General features: G+C 35.4%; 1 protein-coding gene across 8 annotated transcripts in view; it reads left to right on the top strand.

The window, feature by feature from the left end:
- The window catches only part of LOC132263708 (ras GTPase-activating protein raskol), a 44,754-nt gene that overhangs the window by 9,446 nt on the left and 15,446 nt on the right, over positions 1–19,862 (top strand). For 2 of the 8 annotated variants that reach the window (XM_059763626.1, XM_059763625.1), the window contains exons 2-4: positions 4,414–4,523; positions 4,663–4,695; positions 5,432–5,612. In XM_059763626.1, the coding sequence (XP_059619609.1) occupies positions 4,414–4,523; positions 4,663–4,695; positions 5,432–5,612 (324 nt within the window). Of the gene's footprint in view, positions 1–4,413; positions 4,524–4,662; positions 4,696–5,431; positions 5,613–6,218; positions 6,447–7,255; positions 7,939–13,782; positions 13,840–19,862 lie in introns of those variants that run through there. The other 6 variants (XM_059763631.1, XM_059763630.1, XM_059763629.1 and 3 more) reach the window with 6 other exon arrangements.

Below are 19,862 nucleotides of genomic sequence, written 5' to 3'. Positions count from 1 at the left end.
TTTTGCCTGCATTCCAACATCAGAAGGAGATTAAAGCAAAAGAATAATATTCTTCTATTATGAAACAGACACATCAATTTCATTTCATTTGCATTTATGCAATACAAACAATCTTGAATGCGGAATAAGACAATTAATATTAATTTCTGCAAGTTTATTAACAATTGTTGTGGCATTTTTCCTTTCGCCCAGAGAGGTTTTTTTTCACTTTTTCCCGCGTGCATTCGACAAATTCTTCCTGAGGCCGCGCAGTGAGAGAGACATTAATTGGATTTTGTGGCAGACGAAGGCATTTTTCTGCCCATCCAGTATTTTCTTTTCTTCTCTCCCACGTTTCTCGATATTATTTTTTATACTTTTGAGTAGGTCACGGTTAGTTGGAACTTATTTTACATTCATTGTTTGATAATGATGATCAACAACCACAGAGAGAATCTCGCAGTTTTTCACTCCAAACTATTATGTGAAAATGATTCACAGCACAGAAGTTCTCATAGTTTTTCACCCCTTTTTCACATCTGTCTTTTCACTCTTTTGCCTTTTTGCCTTGTCTTTGACCAAAGATTCGCGACGGTCATTGAAATTGTTGACAATTTTAATTTTTCGCAGTTTGTTTCTTCACAAATTGTCTCTCCTTCTTCACCATCGTTGGACACATATCAACACAGAGTGTACAATTCTGTTCGCTTTGGCCACATTTTCTCTGTTTAATTTCCACGGCAGTTCATTCAACTGAAAGACCCCAAAAAGTCTCGATTTTACTTCGTGTCTCAGCATTTTTCAGAAGAATGATGTATTATAGCAAAAAGAGTCTCTCAATTTACACTTTGAGTGTTGCTGTGGAAAAGAAACACGCGGTAGCGATCAAGCAAATGATCCAATTTTTTTTTCGGCGCTGACGAACAGCAAGAGAAGTTTCAAAAATTCCCAACTTATGTTTCATGCCACATTTTAATATCATATATTTATTTATTGGTCCTATATTTGAGCAAATATAGGTGGTCATTTTACGGCTTTTTGCTCTGCATTGTCATTTTATGTGTAATAAAACAGCACTGAAAATAATTGCCGTGCTAAATGTGAAGGAGAAGTTGTTCTTTAACATATTACAAAAGTTCCCAGTGTTCTGTCGTGTCAGATATAAAGCGCTTTACTTAAGCACATAATAATCTCTTTATAAACGAAGATTATTGAAGCATTGTTTTTTTTTACAATAAGTTATCAACAAAGTGTTTCATCAATCATCCGGTATTTACTTATTGAATACGGAAAATTTTGTAAATAGATACTTTACTATCAAGTATTTATAGTGTTTTTAGAGGTCAGACGATCGAGATAAGTTTATCATTGATGAAAATACAAGACAAGAGATAGCATTGTACTATTTTAAGAAGTCTTCTAAAAGGTTTCCATCAACAGACAATCTCATCGGCGTTCCAAGAAATACACAAAACTTTATTTAGTCTGGAAAATACTTGGGAAAATGGCAGTCAATTTAATTTAGAGACGAACTCCCTAGCGTTTTATGTAACTTTACTGCCCTTCCGGCAAACATTTCCTCTAATACGAGTTTCTTCGATTAATAAAAGTTTATTTCCCGTGCTTCAGTTCTCGCATGTTGAAATGTCACACCATGAGGTACTTGCCATTTAAGTCGTTACCAGCGTCTATAATTGAGAAATTACAGACGCAACGCTGCTGATGAAACCTTTCTCGTGAGACGGAGCGAAAGGACTTCGTCTCTGTGGTTATTTTTTCTCCATAAATTATAAGGCGACCGACACAAGTGAGGGTCAGAAGTGAGCTAGCTTTTGAAGATTGCATCCCACGCTGGCTGGGTTGCTATAGAGACGATTTTCACGTTTTGAAATTTTCATCATATTTGCTGGGGTTGGGCGGAACGTGTCAGATAAATCCCCGAGGGTTAGTCCAGGAAAAGCACTAGCATTTGAGTCAGAAAATTGTTACCTTTCGAGCCTTTTTCTTTTCACATCTTTTTTTTTGCCTGTGTTCAGTGGAATTACAGTCAAATCTCACACGAAATCATTGCGAGAGACAGAGAAAAAAAAAGACAGTGAATTTCCTAGAGAAGCGTGAAAGAGGATGAAAATATCGATTAAAGAGAATGAGAGAGCGCAAAAGGACATATCAAGGGATGGAAAATCATTGTGGGGTTTTCCCCTCAACCACTGCAGTCTGAAATTGTGGCAAGAGCAGCATTTTATTGATTTTCCAAGGACCAAACTGAGCACGAGGGATGCTCTATGGGGTAGTCCGAAAAAAGAAGACTAAGGAGGGTGAAATATTGTCAGGTACATGACATCACTGCGGAGTTTATTAATAAATGCACACGAGACAAGAACAGGAAGGAAATGCTATCACATTTTTTCGCCTTCCACACTCTTCCTTTCAAACCAGACTCTGTGCGATGATCAGAAGTGTCAATTAAACAGGTTTTCCATTGAATTAAAGCGTAGCTTTGAGCATAGAAATAGGCTGTATAGAAAGAGATTCTTGCGAAAATGTATTTTCATCCTAATGATGATTAATGAGATAAAATTTCACAAGTATTCAATAGACTCTTGTCACACCTTAAGGCTGAAGAGTTTCACAAATATTTTGTTTTCCTCAAGGTTTTATTAATAACACAGATTCTTTGTTCCTTCTCATTCGTTGATCATGAGATTACAGTGATTGTGTAATGAGGAATTTATTTTTAATTAGCTCATCTTTTGGATGTCGTGTTATTGTTTTCCATCAATCTGCGTGAGTTTTATTTGCAAAATGAGAATATTAATGGACACAGTAAGTGTGTCTGAGCATGAATGACTTTAATTTATCCGTCAACAACAATTCTCACCACCAATAATGATACCGTAAGAAGTGTTATTAAGTACACTATAATAGTGTACGCAGACTTTTAGGCAAGACAAATGCTTCTCTCTCGCGAAGTGCGTAGTCTTGGCCTCACTTTAATCCGCCTGGTGTGTGCTTTTGTGTTATTATTGAGCATTGGTGGCAATCAAAAAATTTCCGTTACAAAAGCACCCGAAAAGCGCGAGAGAGAGAGAAAAAGAGGACCACGATGGAGATGAAAGAAGTGAATTTATGTTGACTCCACGGAGTGATCTTACGTAACAACCCTGTCTTTTTTGTGTGTTAAATGGACATGAAGAAATCTCTCTTCGCTGCGATCTCTTTTGCACTGGTTCACATTTACATATATGTAGACTTTTCTCTCCCTGGAAATTTATGCGACACACAGAGAAGAAATGGAATTAAAATTTACACACTTTGCTTTGGCAACAAAACATATAGAGTAATCCAGAATTGGCATGCACAGACAAATTATCTTTCTATTCATGGAAGGGAATTATTATTCCTCCATAATGACCCAATTTGCCATGCTGATGAATGTGGAACGAATGAAAAATCACAATTTGTCTTGGACTTCCATGAGGGAGTGCCACAAAAATTCCAGTGAAGCAAACACACACGCGGAGTCACTGTCTTTCTCTTCGGGCTGAATTTTAAATAGTCTTTTCATATCACAATCCAAATACCATCGTTATTAGAGCTGGTTATCTATTGCCACATAGTTAAACATCACTTTGGAGTGATCAAATTGCTGTTCTTTTCCCGCGCATTCGAGCCATTCGAGCAGTCCTGAGAGGCAAAATTTTAGCACGTTTCGAGAGTGTGTCGTCATTCTTTGAATTAAAGCTTTCCTGGCAAATTACACTCCAAGAGACCCACACTTATAGGCTGGGTGTTTACATGCCTAAAGAGCTCCAATGTTTGACCTTCAGGTGTTAGTTTAGTGTGAAAATTCAAAGTCATTTTCATGCACACGCATTTTATCACACTGATAAAATTTCACCCAAAAAGTGGTGATAAGAATCTGGGAGAGTCTTGCAAAATAAGAGACACACATTTTTCTTTTGTACAAATAACTTAATTTGTGTCACAGTTTTTTTTTGGTTGTACAAAAGAAAAATTCTTAGAAAGAATCATCGCGATGACTGTTTTGAAGGCAAGGTTAGTGTTCGAGTAATGAACACACAATACAGCATTAAAAGTCACGGAGGGAGGGACAAAGTAGAAGCTCAATAGAGTGTGTATTCTCAAGAATTAAATATATATACAGCAATTGTATTTGACTGTCTTAAGTGATTGCTGCACACAATGATAATTAGCTTGAATTACATCTCAATATTACTTATTGTGACTCAAGACATTACGTCGATTTTTCACACGATACCGGTTTCTCCGTGCCTTTTGCACAACTCCTATATATATATTTGAATATTTCTTCAACTTTTCATATGGAAAATATGACTAAAACACAAGCATATTTTTAAGCTATCGTCGTACGTTTAATTAATTATAATTTCTCTCATATGTCTTTCACAGAAATCGAAGGACAATCAACAGTGGCAAGAAACCTCCCTTGGGGTCCTCTATATTGTGTTCTTCAACAGGATGAGCAAACATTCACGGCGTATTGCAGCGAAGAGCTCTCGGTAAATCATTCATTCTTCCACATCAACAGACTAACTATTTTTACTAACAAAAATCTCCAGCCAGAAAAAAAACACTGACTAAAGTACGAAATTGTCTGTTTCTTAACAAAAACACGCTGCCCAATGTACAATTCAAAAGATATTCCCGGTTACACCAAATCGTGAAAAGAAGGTAAATGTGAGTGTGTGTCTCGACTTTACATCGATTTCTGCTCATGCTTTCCCGGGTTAGGCGAATTCCACCGCTTACCAAACTCCATAGAGAGAAGCTTGTTTGAGGAGCTTTGTCGTTGGTCTCTTAACTTAAGAGACACGCAAGACTGTTTCACCAAAGTAGAGATAAATCTTGAAAGTGTGAATGTCCACAGATTTAATTTAAACATTTAAATACCTCCCACATATTTAATAGAAATGTGTTTAGGTTTTGATGCCAAAAAGTGCGCTGTTGCTTGTTTTAAAACACAAAGAACGCGTGTTCAATGAGAAAATTCCAAACTGTACTCCATATCTTTGAGTATGAGAATCGAAGACATTGCGCTAGAGCAACAGATGGAAAATTCATCGGCGATGAAAGAATAACAAGGCATTTTTAACTAAAAATAAAATGAACATTGTGTTCGGGGATTTTTTGCACGTGCTTTTGTGGGGGGGGGAAAATGTGAAAGACATTTTTCTAAACATCACGCTGACGTCCAATTTCCCGTGTAGAAATTTTCCATTGGGTAAATTCTTGCACTTATGATGTAGGATATGTTTATTTTTTCTAAATATCTGTTCAATCTCCACCTATTTTTACTAACCCTCTTTCTATTGTTAGTTCGAGTGTTGTAATTCGCCTGAATTTTCCATGCTCTATATTTGATGCTGTACAATGTCCAGAAACTCAGTAAATCTTTATCTCTATATAGCTGACTGATAGCATATTTGCGGAGCTTCCACGTGTTCGGTTGGATCACCAGAAGCGGTCAACTTGCAAGAGTCAATGGCAGGGACCTCCCACAGTAGAAGAGGAGCCAGAGGATGGCGTGGGAGATATCAACTTCTGTGGCCAGATGATCGACTTGAACACCACACTGGATGGAAATTTAGGTGAGTTCAAGAGCAAGAAAGAGAGTGGAAATAAAAAAAAACGTGATAGATAACAACTCAATATACGAAAGTATCAGATTTGACTACATACTTTTGCATTGTATTGAATTTTATTTAATTTTCGTGTTTGCCTTTCGTCTAAAAATACCCCAAAATGCATACAAATAGAATAGCATATTTGAATAATTGATGGATTATAGTGGATTGCGACAGTGCATTCTAATCGTTCATCTACCGTTGGTGAGATACCACATTGTTGCCTTCACACCAACTCTGGAAAAATTTTCCACACTTTGGCTGTGAGTGTGTGAGTGATCTGGAAAAAACGCTGAATTGCCGCCAGAACGGTGTGAGTGCAGTGGAGTGAGTGTGAGGGGGAGTCGTGGGAGGTTTGGTGGGGTATGTTCAGTTTGATTCTGACGCATCGTCAGAAGCATGGAAGTGTATATAATGCTAATTTGATATGGAGAGAGAGATGTATGGAAAAAAATGCCGAGCGCAGAAGTGAGACGGACAACAGCTCTTTCCCTCACACTCACGATGTAATTTTCTTTCTCGTGTCAGCGAAAATAAGCAGATCGCGCGCGCCAATGTTTCAGTCGATGTCAGTTAGTCGCGTATTCAAGACCGTTTTTCCAATCCGAAGAAGAAGAAGTGCCTTTTTACACGAAAACGCAACAGAATCACTGTTTCTGTTATCTTTTTTTTTTCTCGCTGAAGAGAGTGAATAAATAGTAGAAATTACACCTATTTCATTGCTTCTTGCGGTGAAATTTACATATTTTACTGCGGTGATTATTATTTGACTTTGTGTCAAGCAACGGTGATCGAGAGGTTCAATTTGTGTATTTGCAAGACATTCTTCTTGCTCAGGAAAAAAAAAAGTCTCGCACACTTTGCAGTGCTCGTGAAAATATTTCGTCGTCAATTAAATATGATATAGAAGAGTGTGCCAATGAGCAAAACTGCAAAAAGAGTTGTCTTTTGATGATTTTGATCATAACCAATTGATCTTGAGTGTGCGATCACAAGTGATCTTCATGGTGATCTTTCTCAATTGAAATGAAGAAATTATTTGTCAAGCTGCCGCCGCCCTAAATACAAATTCAACGGGCTCATTGTGAACACAGATGAAGAGGCGACATATTTATTCAATATCGAGAGAATTCCAAAGCGAAGAGAAAAAAAGAATACTCAACTGTCTACTTGCGAGATTTACCCAATCAATTCCACGGGGAAATCAAACATGAGTCACAGAAACTCAAACTTCCTACACGTTATCAAAAAATTAGCTCTTAATGACTGCTCACTTTTTTTTTTCTTCTCGTAACGTCTCAAGTAGACAAAGACGATTGTCGCTCCTAACCTTGACATATTGGATAAATTCAGAGACATTGAATTTCTTTGAGATAGTTTGAGAAGAAGAAAATTTCCCTCTTCACTCTGGGCGCTCAGCGGCGAGACAAATGGTTGGCTCAATTAAAAATAAACGCGACGATTGAAGAAAGTATTTTTAGTTTTGAAGCCATGAAAATTTACACCAAAACATTTTCCTTCCTTCAATTCTTCTTCATTTTCACAATCTTCTCCCTCTCGATCATCCACCAATTGTCTCTTATATCACATTTCAAACCATCCGACAGTGAAATATTTTTTGTTCATTGTACAAATATGCGAATGTATGAAGCCAAAAAAGAAATATTTACAAAAGTATGAATAAGAAAAAATACTTTTATTCGTGGAATTAATGAGGAAATTGCTGGTGTGTCTGAAATATAGCACGTTCGAGAGAGAAATATTTAGACAATAACTGAAGAAATAATTTCGCTGGAGTGATATTTTTTCGTGTGTGTGCAAAACGGAACTCATTGAACCAAAAATCGATCCTCTCTCTATACGCAAATGTATAGAACTGTGTGATTCGATTTGAAATCAAAGATTCCAGTGTGTGAACTGAATATCATGAATATCAGGGAGAGTTGCCCCAAAGTGTTTTGCAGACATTCTCACTGCGAGAAATATTGAGTTGTGCACAGTGAAGTGTATCTCTAGTGTGGTTTTGTGACAATATGAACACTTGAGGAATCACATAAGTTGCTATATTATTCACCAAGTCAGATTTGATCTGGAGAGATCAAATAACAGTTTATCAGTTTAAAACAAATTGAGGAACAGACGCAAGAAAGAAAAAAAAAGAAGATGAATTGTGCTACACAAATGCATGAGCCAGAGGATCAACGTGATCATGTTGTCGAGAAGGAAAAAGATCGAAGAACTTCTCACCGACTGACGTCATGTTTACGAGGGGAACGTGACGAGGCAGACGGTAAATGGCTTTCTTGATTTGTCGTATTCACATAAATATATATCTTCCGGTTCCGTGTCTTGATATTTGTCGAAAATCAGGGAGGATCGTTATAAATTCTCCAATGCACTCACTCGTGATATCACTTTTTTCCTCATGTTAGGCATTTTTCCCATTCGCACACGAGTTCACCAGGTATTGGAGAAGTATAGCTGGGAGATTGCAAAAGATGGTAAAAATTCACTGAAATGTAGAGCAAAACCGTTTGAAACTTCTTGCAAACAGGAAACCAAGTGTTGATTTCCATTAGACGAGGCACCATTTAATAAATTAAAAATTCAAAATGCTATTCAGAAGCAACAAATCTGTGTAGGAGAGCCTGATGGGCATGCGTGTGTGTGTGTGTGTGAGCAAGTGGGAAAAATTGCAAAATTCTACGGCATAAATGAATTGGCAGAGTTGTGTGTGGAAAAGCGCAAGAATGGCCGAGGAACGGAAAAAAGAGAGATCGTGGTGGAGAAAAAAGAGAAAAATCCAAAATACAATCTCCTCACAGTCTATATGTTGGTCAATTGATGGTTAAATTGAGGAGATGAAATTCTTATTAGAGTGTGTTTTCACGGTTCCAATTCAATGAAAGTAAAATCAGGTGTGTACGCTGTAAAAATTCACCCAAGGCGGAGTGAGAAATGAAAGAAAATCTCTATATAAACAAAATGGAAAGAGTTTCTCTCAATATTTTCGCACCAATTTTCCATTTCTTCTACGCGCATTTTTTTTTGCATAATTTTTCCTCATCTCCACCTCTGCGCCTCCGTGCATTGTGGTCATGTACAACACAAAGATTACATCTCAATCAGGGGGAGAGTGAATTTAATGAAGAGTAACAAATGATACAAATTTCTATATCATGAAAACATGTGGGTGTCTTATAGGTCACAAGTGTTTATCCATCTAATTTAGCCTTCTCACAAGTCAAGAAAATTGTTGAATGCTATGAGAAAAGCCTTCAGACTAATTCCATTTTGGTGTCTTGTATTAAGATCAGACACACTGGCTCAGAGGGAGGAATTCGTGGTGTGTCTTTACGATCCACCTACTCGATGGTGTGCATTTTATGAGAGACAATCACAAGACCAATTTCAATTTCTCTCTTCTCTCCTTCTCTCTTCGGCTTAAATGTCTCCTCTAAACCACGCATTCAAATATTACATCCAAGTGCTTAATATGGCTGAGGAATGGAGAATAAAGCAATCTAGTAATTCTTTTGTCCAATTAATTATTTCACCATAATAGTAATGAATTTTATTATAAATCTAATCCAGAAACCTTGAAAACCATGTGAAGATAAATTTTATGACCTTCATCCAGTTTCTTCTGCTAGAAAAAAAAGAATTCAGGCACAACAGCAGAAAACTGGAGATAAATTTATACATAACTGAGTTACAAATAAGATCACTGAATTTTTTTCAAATTTTTCTACCTGAAATAATACACGAAAAATAGATAAATCAACAACCAAAAATTGGGTGAATAACTGTATCACGCAAAAATATTGTCGTAATTTTTGATTAAGTCGCTTCATGTACAGTAACGGAAATGGGAATGAAATTCCTCTTTAAATGTCCAATAAACAGAAAAGAGTGTAAAAGTTTTTACTTCAAATACAAAATAGACAATAGGTTAATGGAGACAATTATATTCCTATCTTAATTATATTTCGCTATCGCGTCTCTTCTTTAATTGTCATTTATCCTTCTAAGAATTAGGAAGGTTAAATAGTTACACATGAAGTATAAATACATTGTCAATCAGAAAAGAATTAGAGAAATTCATTTAAATTCACGTACATTTCCAATATGCATAAATATTTTACACTGACTTGTAACCTAAAAGATATTATTCAACATTTAAAATACTTCAAAATACATTAAAATTTTTATTCAAAAATATTTGTAAAACTATACAGAATTGAAGAGATACTTAAGCACTTATAAAATTGAGTAAATTGTAGTGAATAGTATAAAAAAAATTACACAACCAATAAAATTAATTTTGTGCGTGAAATTCTCAGCAAGAATTGGACAACACTTGATAAATTCAAAACATTTTCAATTATACGAAAACGGTATGAAATAAATCAATCCAATGTTTCATTGGAGCACAAATATTGTTAAAAACATCAATCTTTATTACAAAAGTTATAGGAACAGAGTTCACAAGTCGCATCCTTGTAGACAATTGAGCCGTGATCAAAGGATTTATCCTGCTTCACTCGAATGTCACACTCTTCATCCGTTGAACATCTTCTCATTGCGATCTTTTCACCATTATTTTCTCCTTTAATTGTCGCACAGCGAAGACGAAGTGTGCTGAAATCTCTGAAAACACTGACACAATCTTCAAATTGACCATTTTCGGGATGATCAATGCATTCGGCATCTTCAGTAGAATCGCATCTGTAGCACTTCAGAGTATCACCTTAGAATGCAGAATAGTTAAAATTATATCTCTCCTTTTACACTAAATTAATTAGTGTTTAAAAATACCCATTTGATAGAATAATGCAGACACGGAAAAAATAAATATTGCCGTTGCTATTAAATATTTCTTATCACAAAACATTTTCACCACTTAATTGATCTTCTTGAGGAGAGAAAAGACGAAGGATGAGTAATTGAAGAACAATCGGCACGAGTTCTGTCTTCTTTCACGTACGTTTCTGCACTAGAATTCCGAGTTTTTCCGGCTTGGAGGCCAACCTATTGATAAATGACCGGTGAAAACGATGTGAAATCCATTTAAAGGCTACTCGAAGCCTTTAAGTTACAAATGTAGAAACATGAGAGAATTTCTCACTTCAACTAAATCTAAGTCATCAACCCTTGCGCTTTAAATGGAAAATGATGCGCATAATATAATTCAAATTCAAATTCAGCAGACTTTTATCCGTTAATACCGTTGCTGAGTATTTTGATAGTATGAGATTAGATTGACATAACATTAAATTTCAAATAATGCTCTACTATTTCATTCACCGATCTGTGCTAAGTGGAGTGAGTATAACTAAATAATTTATTTTAATGAAACCATTTGCAAAACGCCATAGCAACTTGACCACATGTATGTCGTAATGTCTTTTCGTGTAAGAGAGAGAGAATGCAGGGCTGACTTCCACTGAGGATGGGTGATAAATTTCAAGGGAAAACTAGTGAATTAAAGCCGTAGATTAAAGAGAAATACATCAAAACACACCTCAATATTTCAACACTGTCGCACTGAATCTGTTGAAAAATATGCAAATCCGTTCATAGTGAGGAGGTTTTTCGATTGTGTCTCCTGAGAATGGTTTTGGCGGGACTCTGATGCAAATATCGCTAAATTGCTCGTTTGTGTTCATTTTTTTTTCAAAACGAAGTGAAATTTGCATTTACACAAATCATACAAAGAGAGAGAGGGCAAAAACACTTTGTCGCATCCAACACGCTCTTTTGCAATTCCACCATCAATTTTCTCTGGCTGCCTTTGTTGGGCTTCAACACCGCACATTTCCCGACTCTTATTTAGGCTTTTTGGCTATCAAATTAAAAGCATTGCACAGGCATTTATGGAGGCAATACACTTTACTCGTCCGTGTCGCTGCAAGAGAAGTGACGCGGAGAGAAGAGTGGTTTGGAAAAAAAGGGAGAAAGTGATGGGAAAAGATTCTTCTATTGTATTCTCATCGGAATTATTTCATATGTGGTTTTTGTGTTACTTTGGATGCCACAGTTCTTATGTAAAATATATAAATTATATTTTTTACCTCACCTCATTTTATATTACGACAGGGGAAAAGAATTAGCAGAAATTTCTCTGATCGTGTGTGGAATTTATTTGAGAAAAGTCTGCAAACACTTTAAGTCCATAAAAATTGTCGGATATGAAATGAGAGAAGAAAATATTGTGGAGATCGTAAATCTTTGCAATGCATAAAAGGAGTTTTTAATCTGAAATTTCTTTCTCTGTTGAAAGAAAAAAAAAACATCATGTGAATTTCCTCATTTTTCACTGTAATTGTTCTGCATTTGTTTGCCATGCAAATGGCATTTCTTTCCATTCTAATTGTAATTGAGTTTTAAGTTGTTTTTTCTATATGTGCAGCGTATTTCTCATGTGTTTCACTTGACTCTTGTGGTGATTTTCACGAACTTCCTGGGGGGGAAAAACAAATCATTTATGAAGGAAATCTACAGAGCCTCATTCAGCGCATTCCGACTAACAAGCGCGAGGATCCTCAATGAAAAACATCGAGCGCACAAAATACTGCAAAAATAAGTCGCTCAGCTCATTTACAACGGCGTGTTTTCGAACATCAAACAGAAATAGGCGCATTTATAAATAATCTCGCGCGTTTAAAAGTGTTTTTCATTAACATGATCATGTTTTCTTACTTTTATAGCTTAGAGGCAAAACAGAAATTGCACCCAATATACTTTATCACACAATGTTATTTTGCTAGACTTGGAGGAGTTGTAAAGTGTTGAAAGAGAGAGAGAGAGAAAAACTTTCATAAGGAAGAAGGTCTTAATTAATTTTCGTGTGGTTTATTGAACCTCGCGATAACATTCGCTTTCTCACAAGAAATATACTTTTTCCGCCAAACTGCCCTCTTTTTCTTTGCCACACGGCGTGAAAATGATGATTTTTTGCCAACACTTTATCAAACTTTTGTCCTCGAACAATTTGAAACTTCCACATGTGGAGTTTTTTCTCTTATTATTTTTCATCGCCGTTGACAGAAATTCTGCGCCAACTTGTCTAAAAATACAATTATGACTCATTAGAATTATTCGGATTCTGAAACATCTCTGAGACATATCGGTGTGTTGCAAATTTCCATGTGGAGCTAGAAGTTTGAAATTTTCCACCAATCTTCCCTCATTAATAAGTAATTACAATGCCAAGTTTGAAGACATCCGGCCTAATCCTTAATCACTTTATGATGTCAAAACCGAATCGAAGCAGAAAACAAGCCGAGATTTTAAATAACGCCTTCTGGCGTTATTTAAAATAACCACACTGATTATTTGTCCGGTACATTTGATTTGGGTTCTTAAAGTGTTTTAAATGAATCTGAGGTGTCTTCAGGGTAATTGTCCTGTTGATTTTCATTTTTTATCTGGACTTTATACGTGTTCGATATCAAAATTTGATGAAGTGAATATCAAGTTAAAAGATGTGAATAATAGGATCGTATGGAGATTTTTCAACTGCGCAAAAATGGCATTTAATCAGAGAAATATCCAGAAGGGCCTCTTATTCCAGCAAGAGAGTTTGAAGCGAGATTGACCGCGTAAAAAGGTCGATTTCGCTTATCAAGTGTCGTTTATGGCGAATTCCGTCATATCTGCTTCTAAGATCCATTAAGAATCGTTTAACTAATCTTTAACTATCCCTTTGGTCCTTTTTAATGCCGCGAGAAACAAATTCCAGGAGTGAAACAAGTTTGCAAATGATTTTCACAATAGTTTTTGTGTTGGGAAGTTGATTTTGGATAATTTCTTATATCGATGACTTTCATTGTGAGGTTTCTTTGGCACTTGCAAACAATGCTCAGTCACCATCAATAAAACGCATGTACTTCTTATCAGGAAGAACACAGAGTCAGTGCTAAATTGGCGTGTAATTAATTACAAATGCAATCAACGTCGATTTTTCAGCTCAAAAAATCTCTCCTTGTTGTTTTATTTGAATTTGTTACTCGATTGAGTGAGAACTAATTCGATAGCAATTTCCTCATGTTTATTGAATTTGCAAAACTATTATGTTCGGAGGGGAAAAAAAGTACACAATAAATTAATTCATTTCTCCCTTCTCTTCCAGGTGAGTGTAAATCGAGAACTCTGCCTCGAATTCACATTGATCACTGCACACATGAAGGTACTAAAATTGGAAACATTATATATGCATTACTACATATTTGAATATCCAATGATTTCTGTCTTTTGAACAAGATATGAAGACTTACGAGCACACTTTGTCGTGTTAGAAAGCCAGTGGAGAGGAAATAACAATTTGAAATTAATGTGTAATTGCAGAATTTGTAATTACAAATTTACATTGATATTAATTACTAGATAAGCACCACCAATTTTCCGTATATGTTAAGCTTGAAGAATCTGGGTTTAGTAAATTTTGCATGGTTTAAAAGAACTGCATTAATGGCTGTTTCTCAGTGAACAATTCCACGTTTTTGCAATCATTGAAGAGACTTGAGATGATAAATCATTCAGTTCGGCGTAAGGAATATAATTTTCGCACGCCTTATGTCATCCTTCCGCTTAGTGTTGAGATCAAAAGGTAGATAAAATTAAATAATGATACATATGTAGATGTATATTTTAGACATTTGCAAAATTATTTTCTTCGAATTATTGAATTTAAAGCGCGCAATTTCTTTTACTGTTGTTTTGTCTCCTTTCACTGTCAGAAATTGTAATTTTATAATTGCATGTTTAAATGTTTTAAATTGCAATTTGTAGCATTTTTTACTGATTTCAATCAATAACTTCACACCATTCAGAGTCTCTTGAATTTTACGATTTAATTTGAGATTCCTGAGACTCAAAAGCGATCACATTTTAAAGATTTTTTTGATAAATTTACATACATATTACTTTGTGATAAATAGCATTTTCACACAACATGTTTTCACTTATGATTTCATTGATCTAATTTCTCCGTGACCAACTTAATTCAAATTTAATTAAAATAATAGTAGAAAATATATGAAATTACACTCTCTTTGCATTTCAAACCATTTTAACACTATTTGATAACCGGCGGGACGATTAATTTCACTGAATAATTTGATGCGCCGAAAAAAATTAATACACAAACCTAAAAGTGTATTTAAAGTGTTTTTTTCCCTTTCAAACGTGGAAAAGTAAATTAAATTAAGTAAATAATTTCGCTTCTCTGAACATAAATAGAAATTTGGTCAAAATATCTGTGCAAAATAGGAAATCTTTGGTTTCGAAAATAAAAATCTTCACTATTTGTGCTCAGATTTGAGACAGATTTAAGGTGTTGATAACAATTAACACGCTGTATTTCTCACTTTTCACCCTCACACGTTTTGTATCTGTGTCATTGTGTTTGGTCTTGGTCAGAAGAGTATAGAGTTTTTCAAAGTTGTTCCACTTACAATGAGGGAAACACTGAGTCACTTGAACAATTGAATGAAAACCTCAATTTTTTCATGTGTGATATTCACTGGTTGTATTAATTTTCAAGGATACTTTTTCACGCTCTTCTCACTGTTTCAATTACAGTAAAAACACTCTGTGTTTCATGCTAAAGTACTCAATTAGAAACATTTTCCACATCAACCACTGTGAAGAAGTTGATTCAACTGAATATTTTTCACTAACATTTATTCCCCTTGAATTTTTTGATAACAATAATGGGAGTGACATTGACGTTTTTCCCTTTTTACAATAGTTACAAATTTAAATGGTAATTCTTTTATGCAGAAAAATATTTGTCTCCACGTTGAAGAATGTCCTCTGGATTTGATTGCTATCAATGCCAAAGCTTTTACCATCTTATTTCCTTGTGCAACTATTCAAGCTCATTTATCATTTGACAATATTATTAATAGGGTGACTTAATGAGTAAAAAGGAAATCAGGTTACACAATTCTCACAATTTATTGTTAATTCAAATGTACGGCGAGCGAATGAGAAGAATCATCTTGAGCAATACCATTAATCGCACGTCTCTTTGCGTTCATTCAAATACACTTCAGCATACTTTTAATTATATTGCGGATCTCATTGAGCGATAAATGTAGTCCAGAGGCAGATTTGCAAAATATTATACCGTCTAATTAATAATCCGCGACAATCGTCTCTCTAAATTCATATTAGTCCATACTTTATTACCACTAATTGAGTATTAAGCATTCAAATTGATGTTTTTAGAGCCAACATAGGCTTCTATTGAATTTCTCACATGAATTACATTTGAGATTATAATCGTAAAAATTGCTGCTAATGAGAAACTCAATTGATTAGAATTTCGGTGGGAAAATGAGTCATTCTCTTAAATGTAATCATTAAGTGAGAAAAATGGTGTGAGTTTTCAGAAGAATTGCTAATCTTTCAAAGTATATCAAAGATGTACATTATATAAAACTCAAAATTAAATCAAATATTAATTCGTGCTGATTGATAAGACATATTTTCACCACTTGTCTCAACATATTGTTCAATTGAATGTAACATTAGTCATTTTTGTCAGAATTCATGGAAAAATGTGGAGAAACAAAGCGACATCAAATAAATATTTTGACTTATTTAGATTAAACTTGTTTCCTGAACGCAACACGTGATTATATGAAATATGAAATGACAATTTGATTGCAGTGCCAAAGTAAATATTAGCCATTTATAACAATGTGAGGATTCTCAAGAGTTATCTTGAGAGTATTTCGTAAAGTAATTCGATTTGTGTTTGCTGGTGAAGTCATGATTATGAATTGTACTTGCATAATTTGTGCAACAATGTTTTTTTTTTACATAAGAATAATTTTCTTATATTGAAAAAATCTTCAAGTGAAAAGTGCGAATGAAAATTGCTGAGAAACCATGTGTTTATTCTTCTGCAAAATATGGGAATATCGCATGCATAATTCTGCCAACGGAGTGAAGAGAAAAATTTGACGATCCCCATTATATTACCTGTATATATAATATGCTACAATTTTGTCGTAACTTTGTGACTGCGGTGCGAACACACTCATAGACACATCATAGGAATTTTTAACTGGGTGGTTAATGCTCTTTTTCTCCACCTAACAGTTGATTGCATAATTATCTTGCGTTTCTCAAATGCCAGAGCACGTTTTTCATGGGCTTTGAACGGTGCGCGGCCGACTTATCTTGAGGGAAAAATCACAAACATGTGTAAAAGTCACATCTTTGTTCTGGAAATTCATGCCAAATTATTTAATTGGAAGTGACCAAGTTTGAGTTTCTGCCTCTTGACCAGATAATTAGTCATGAAAATTCATATTTCGCCACTTTACCCCACTTTACGTTCCCCGATAACCGCGTGTAAATCTTGCAAAAGTGCCGATTCTTATCCACTTTCAAATTGATGAGGAAAAATAAATAAAAAAAACTGAATTTAGAAAGCATCCACGAGTGCACCCAATTCCACCCTGCATTTGCCAGTCCCGTAATGTCTATTTTAAATATCATATGTTCCATTCTGCATCCAATTCTTTATCATAATTTGATGTCTGTTGAATCTCAAATGCATCATATGCATCGCTGCTGTATTTACATGCGATGAATGAGCCTCTCTAGTTTCAAGATCGTGTGGAATCTGCCCGACTCTATGATTTATTTTCAATCGTCATTAACACAATAATCTCATGACTCTCTCATTTCATCTTTATGTTCACACAAACACACACAAACACATGGGCAGAGCAGTATGAGACTTTAGAGAAAGGTTGATGAATATGTCGGCGGATCTGCAGCAACTGTGCCATCATTAGAATAGGGGGAGGTGTGCACTCTTGGTGGTGGAGCTCGTATTTTTTCTTCCACAATTCCTTATCTGCAGATCACACTTTTCATCTCTCGTCTGATCCGCAGATGAGGTAAAAGAAAGAAAGAAAGAAAGAAAAAGAGTAACACTCAAGTGGTGCTTCTGTGCAATGAGCTTTTCTAATTATAAATGTTCTCGCCATGCTCCAATTCGCCGTGACAAGAAATTTTACAACATAAATATTTAAATCGCAGAAAAAATCAACTGTGTACACAAGAAGTCTTAACAACGCACACTTTAGGTGATGAGACGCAGCCACTCAATGCGATGATTTATTTCTATCTCGCACATTTCGAAGGAAAAAGGCAAGATAAAAAAAGCGAATTCGCTGGAGGGTTAATTGATATTTGCTCACGTGCTATGCGTGATCATTTCTCAATTGAAGCGATCACGAATGGCAATGAATAATGGCCGAAATGTAGGCAAATCTCGCAATGATGATTGTGATCTTCAACAGTGGCTCTTCTTTCGTTTTCGTCATCAGAGTATCGCGCATTGACGATCGCACAAAATTCTCAATTTTTATGATTCGAAATGACTTCGCGCAAGCAGAATACAAAGGATGGAATTCTCCTCCGCAATTGCTTCCATCACTCCGCGTCTCTCTCTCTCTCTTTGACTTCATTTCATTCCAGCAAAAACCATCTCTTCATGATGAAGAATGGAAACAGTGCTAAGCAGATGTTTTTGTATCAGACACACAGTAAAAACAGTAGTTGAAATATTCTCTGGACTAGTAAATTGGATAACGCGGCGACTGAGAGAATGATAAATAAAAAAAAAACCATTGCGATAGCAATAGGTGGAGAAAGAGAGAAATTTAACTATGGTATTAGTTTAGATGTGAAAAAAAAACACCAACATAACAGGAAGTTGCGTTTTGTATGCGTTCGTGTAATAATTTTAAATAATGTTGGATGGAAAAATTATTGGATTTACTGTAGTTCTGTTTGTGCGCTTCTTCTTTAACATTTTTCTCTTTTTTACGAAATATACCACAAGACAAATTGGGAAGCGAATCAACGGCAATTTTCTATTTCCGGTCAGTGTTAATGACACACGAAGAACCTGGCCAGAAGAAAATGACCGTCGTGGCTCAAAAAATTATCCCCGAGAAATTCCATCGAAGCCACGCGATTCCCTCCAGCTGCCGAAGTCCTCACTCAATGTCTATCTGGGTTTCTGGAGCTCCGCGAGCACAGAGAGGAACTTCTGTCAACATTGCGTGCTTATCGCAGTGATGAGGTTTTTCCAGAGCAGAAAACAGCGATAAACACTAAGCGAGCTGATAAAGCGCCTATGATAAATGAGAGGTGTTAGCGAAAACACCTTTTGCGTTAAATATTACCAAGGGGTGGACATTATGATCGGAAGTGGTGTACAGCTTTAACGAAGTGTTAGGAATTGGAAGTGGTGAAATATTTTAAATATTTACACTCCAAAAACATCTGTTGCAACAAATTTACGCAATCTCTAAGTTATTTTGCTTAGAAAAATCAATTTTATTACTTTTCTAGGTTATGTGATTGATTTAAGACAAATTTTGACTAACAAGAGTCCCTGAAAATCATCAAATTTGTATTTAATCAGGGAATTTTTTCCTTTTTCTCGGCAAAGTGCATTTTGGCATTTGTGTTCACACCAAAAAAAACTTCAGATTAGCTAAATTTTAGAAGTAGAAACCAGCTTTAAGGTAAACTTAACCTCAAAAATGTCATTTCAAACTAAATAAATATTTCTTTGATGAGGGTTTTGTCGTGGTTTGTGCATTGTAGTGTCACATTCCACTTTGTTATAGTAGAAAAATTGTGATATTCACTAAGTTTACTCATTTTGAGGTTTGAAAAGATTAAAATCAAGATTAAATTAGTTTTTTTATCTAGTCTAAGTCTAAGAAGCGATGAAAAATGCATTGAAAGACGTTCCGAAGTGTCTGAAGTGTTAAAGATTCTGCACAGAAAATGTGAAAGTGTCAGGAAGTGGTGTACAGATTTAAGCCATATTGTCTCTCCCTTGAATATTGCAATAATAGAGGAATAGAATGTGTTCAAGCGACATTCTAAGTGATTTATTAAAATATTCTCCATAGGAATTGAGTGACATGAAAACTGTTGATTCCAAGTAGAATGCAAAATAGATTGGCAACAAATACCTTTCAATTAACGCAAATTATCTCTTTACCGATAAGAAGCAATCGCTTTATCGGTGGCCAAACATTGTTTGGTCTCAACAATGACCTTTGCTGAGTCTACAATAGCTACTGATCAGACTGAGCATGACAGTTTGCTGGGAAAGAGACTGAGCATTCGCAGAAGCATTGCGGTGCATGCCATGGCATGGGA

The sequence above is a fragment of the Phlebotomus argentipes genome, unplaced genomic scaffold (genome assembly GCF_947086385.1).
Source record: "Phlebotomus argentipes unplaced genomic scaffold, Phlebotomus argentipes genome assembly contig_39, whole genome shotgun sequence".
Taxonomy (NCBI): Eukaryota; Metazoa; Arthropoda; class Insecta; order Diptera; family Psychodidae; genus Phlebotomus; species Phlebotomus argentipes.
This window is presented reverse-complemented; position numbering and strand designations above follow the sequence as displayed.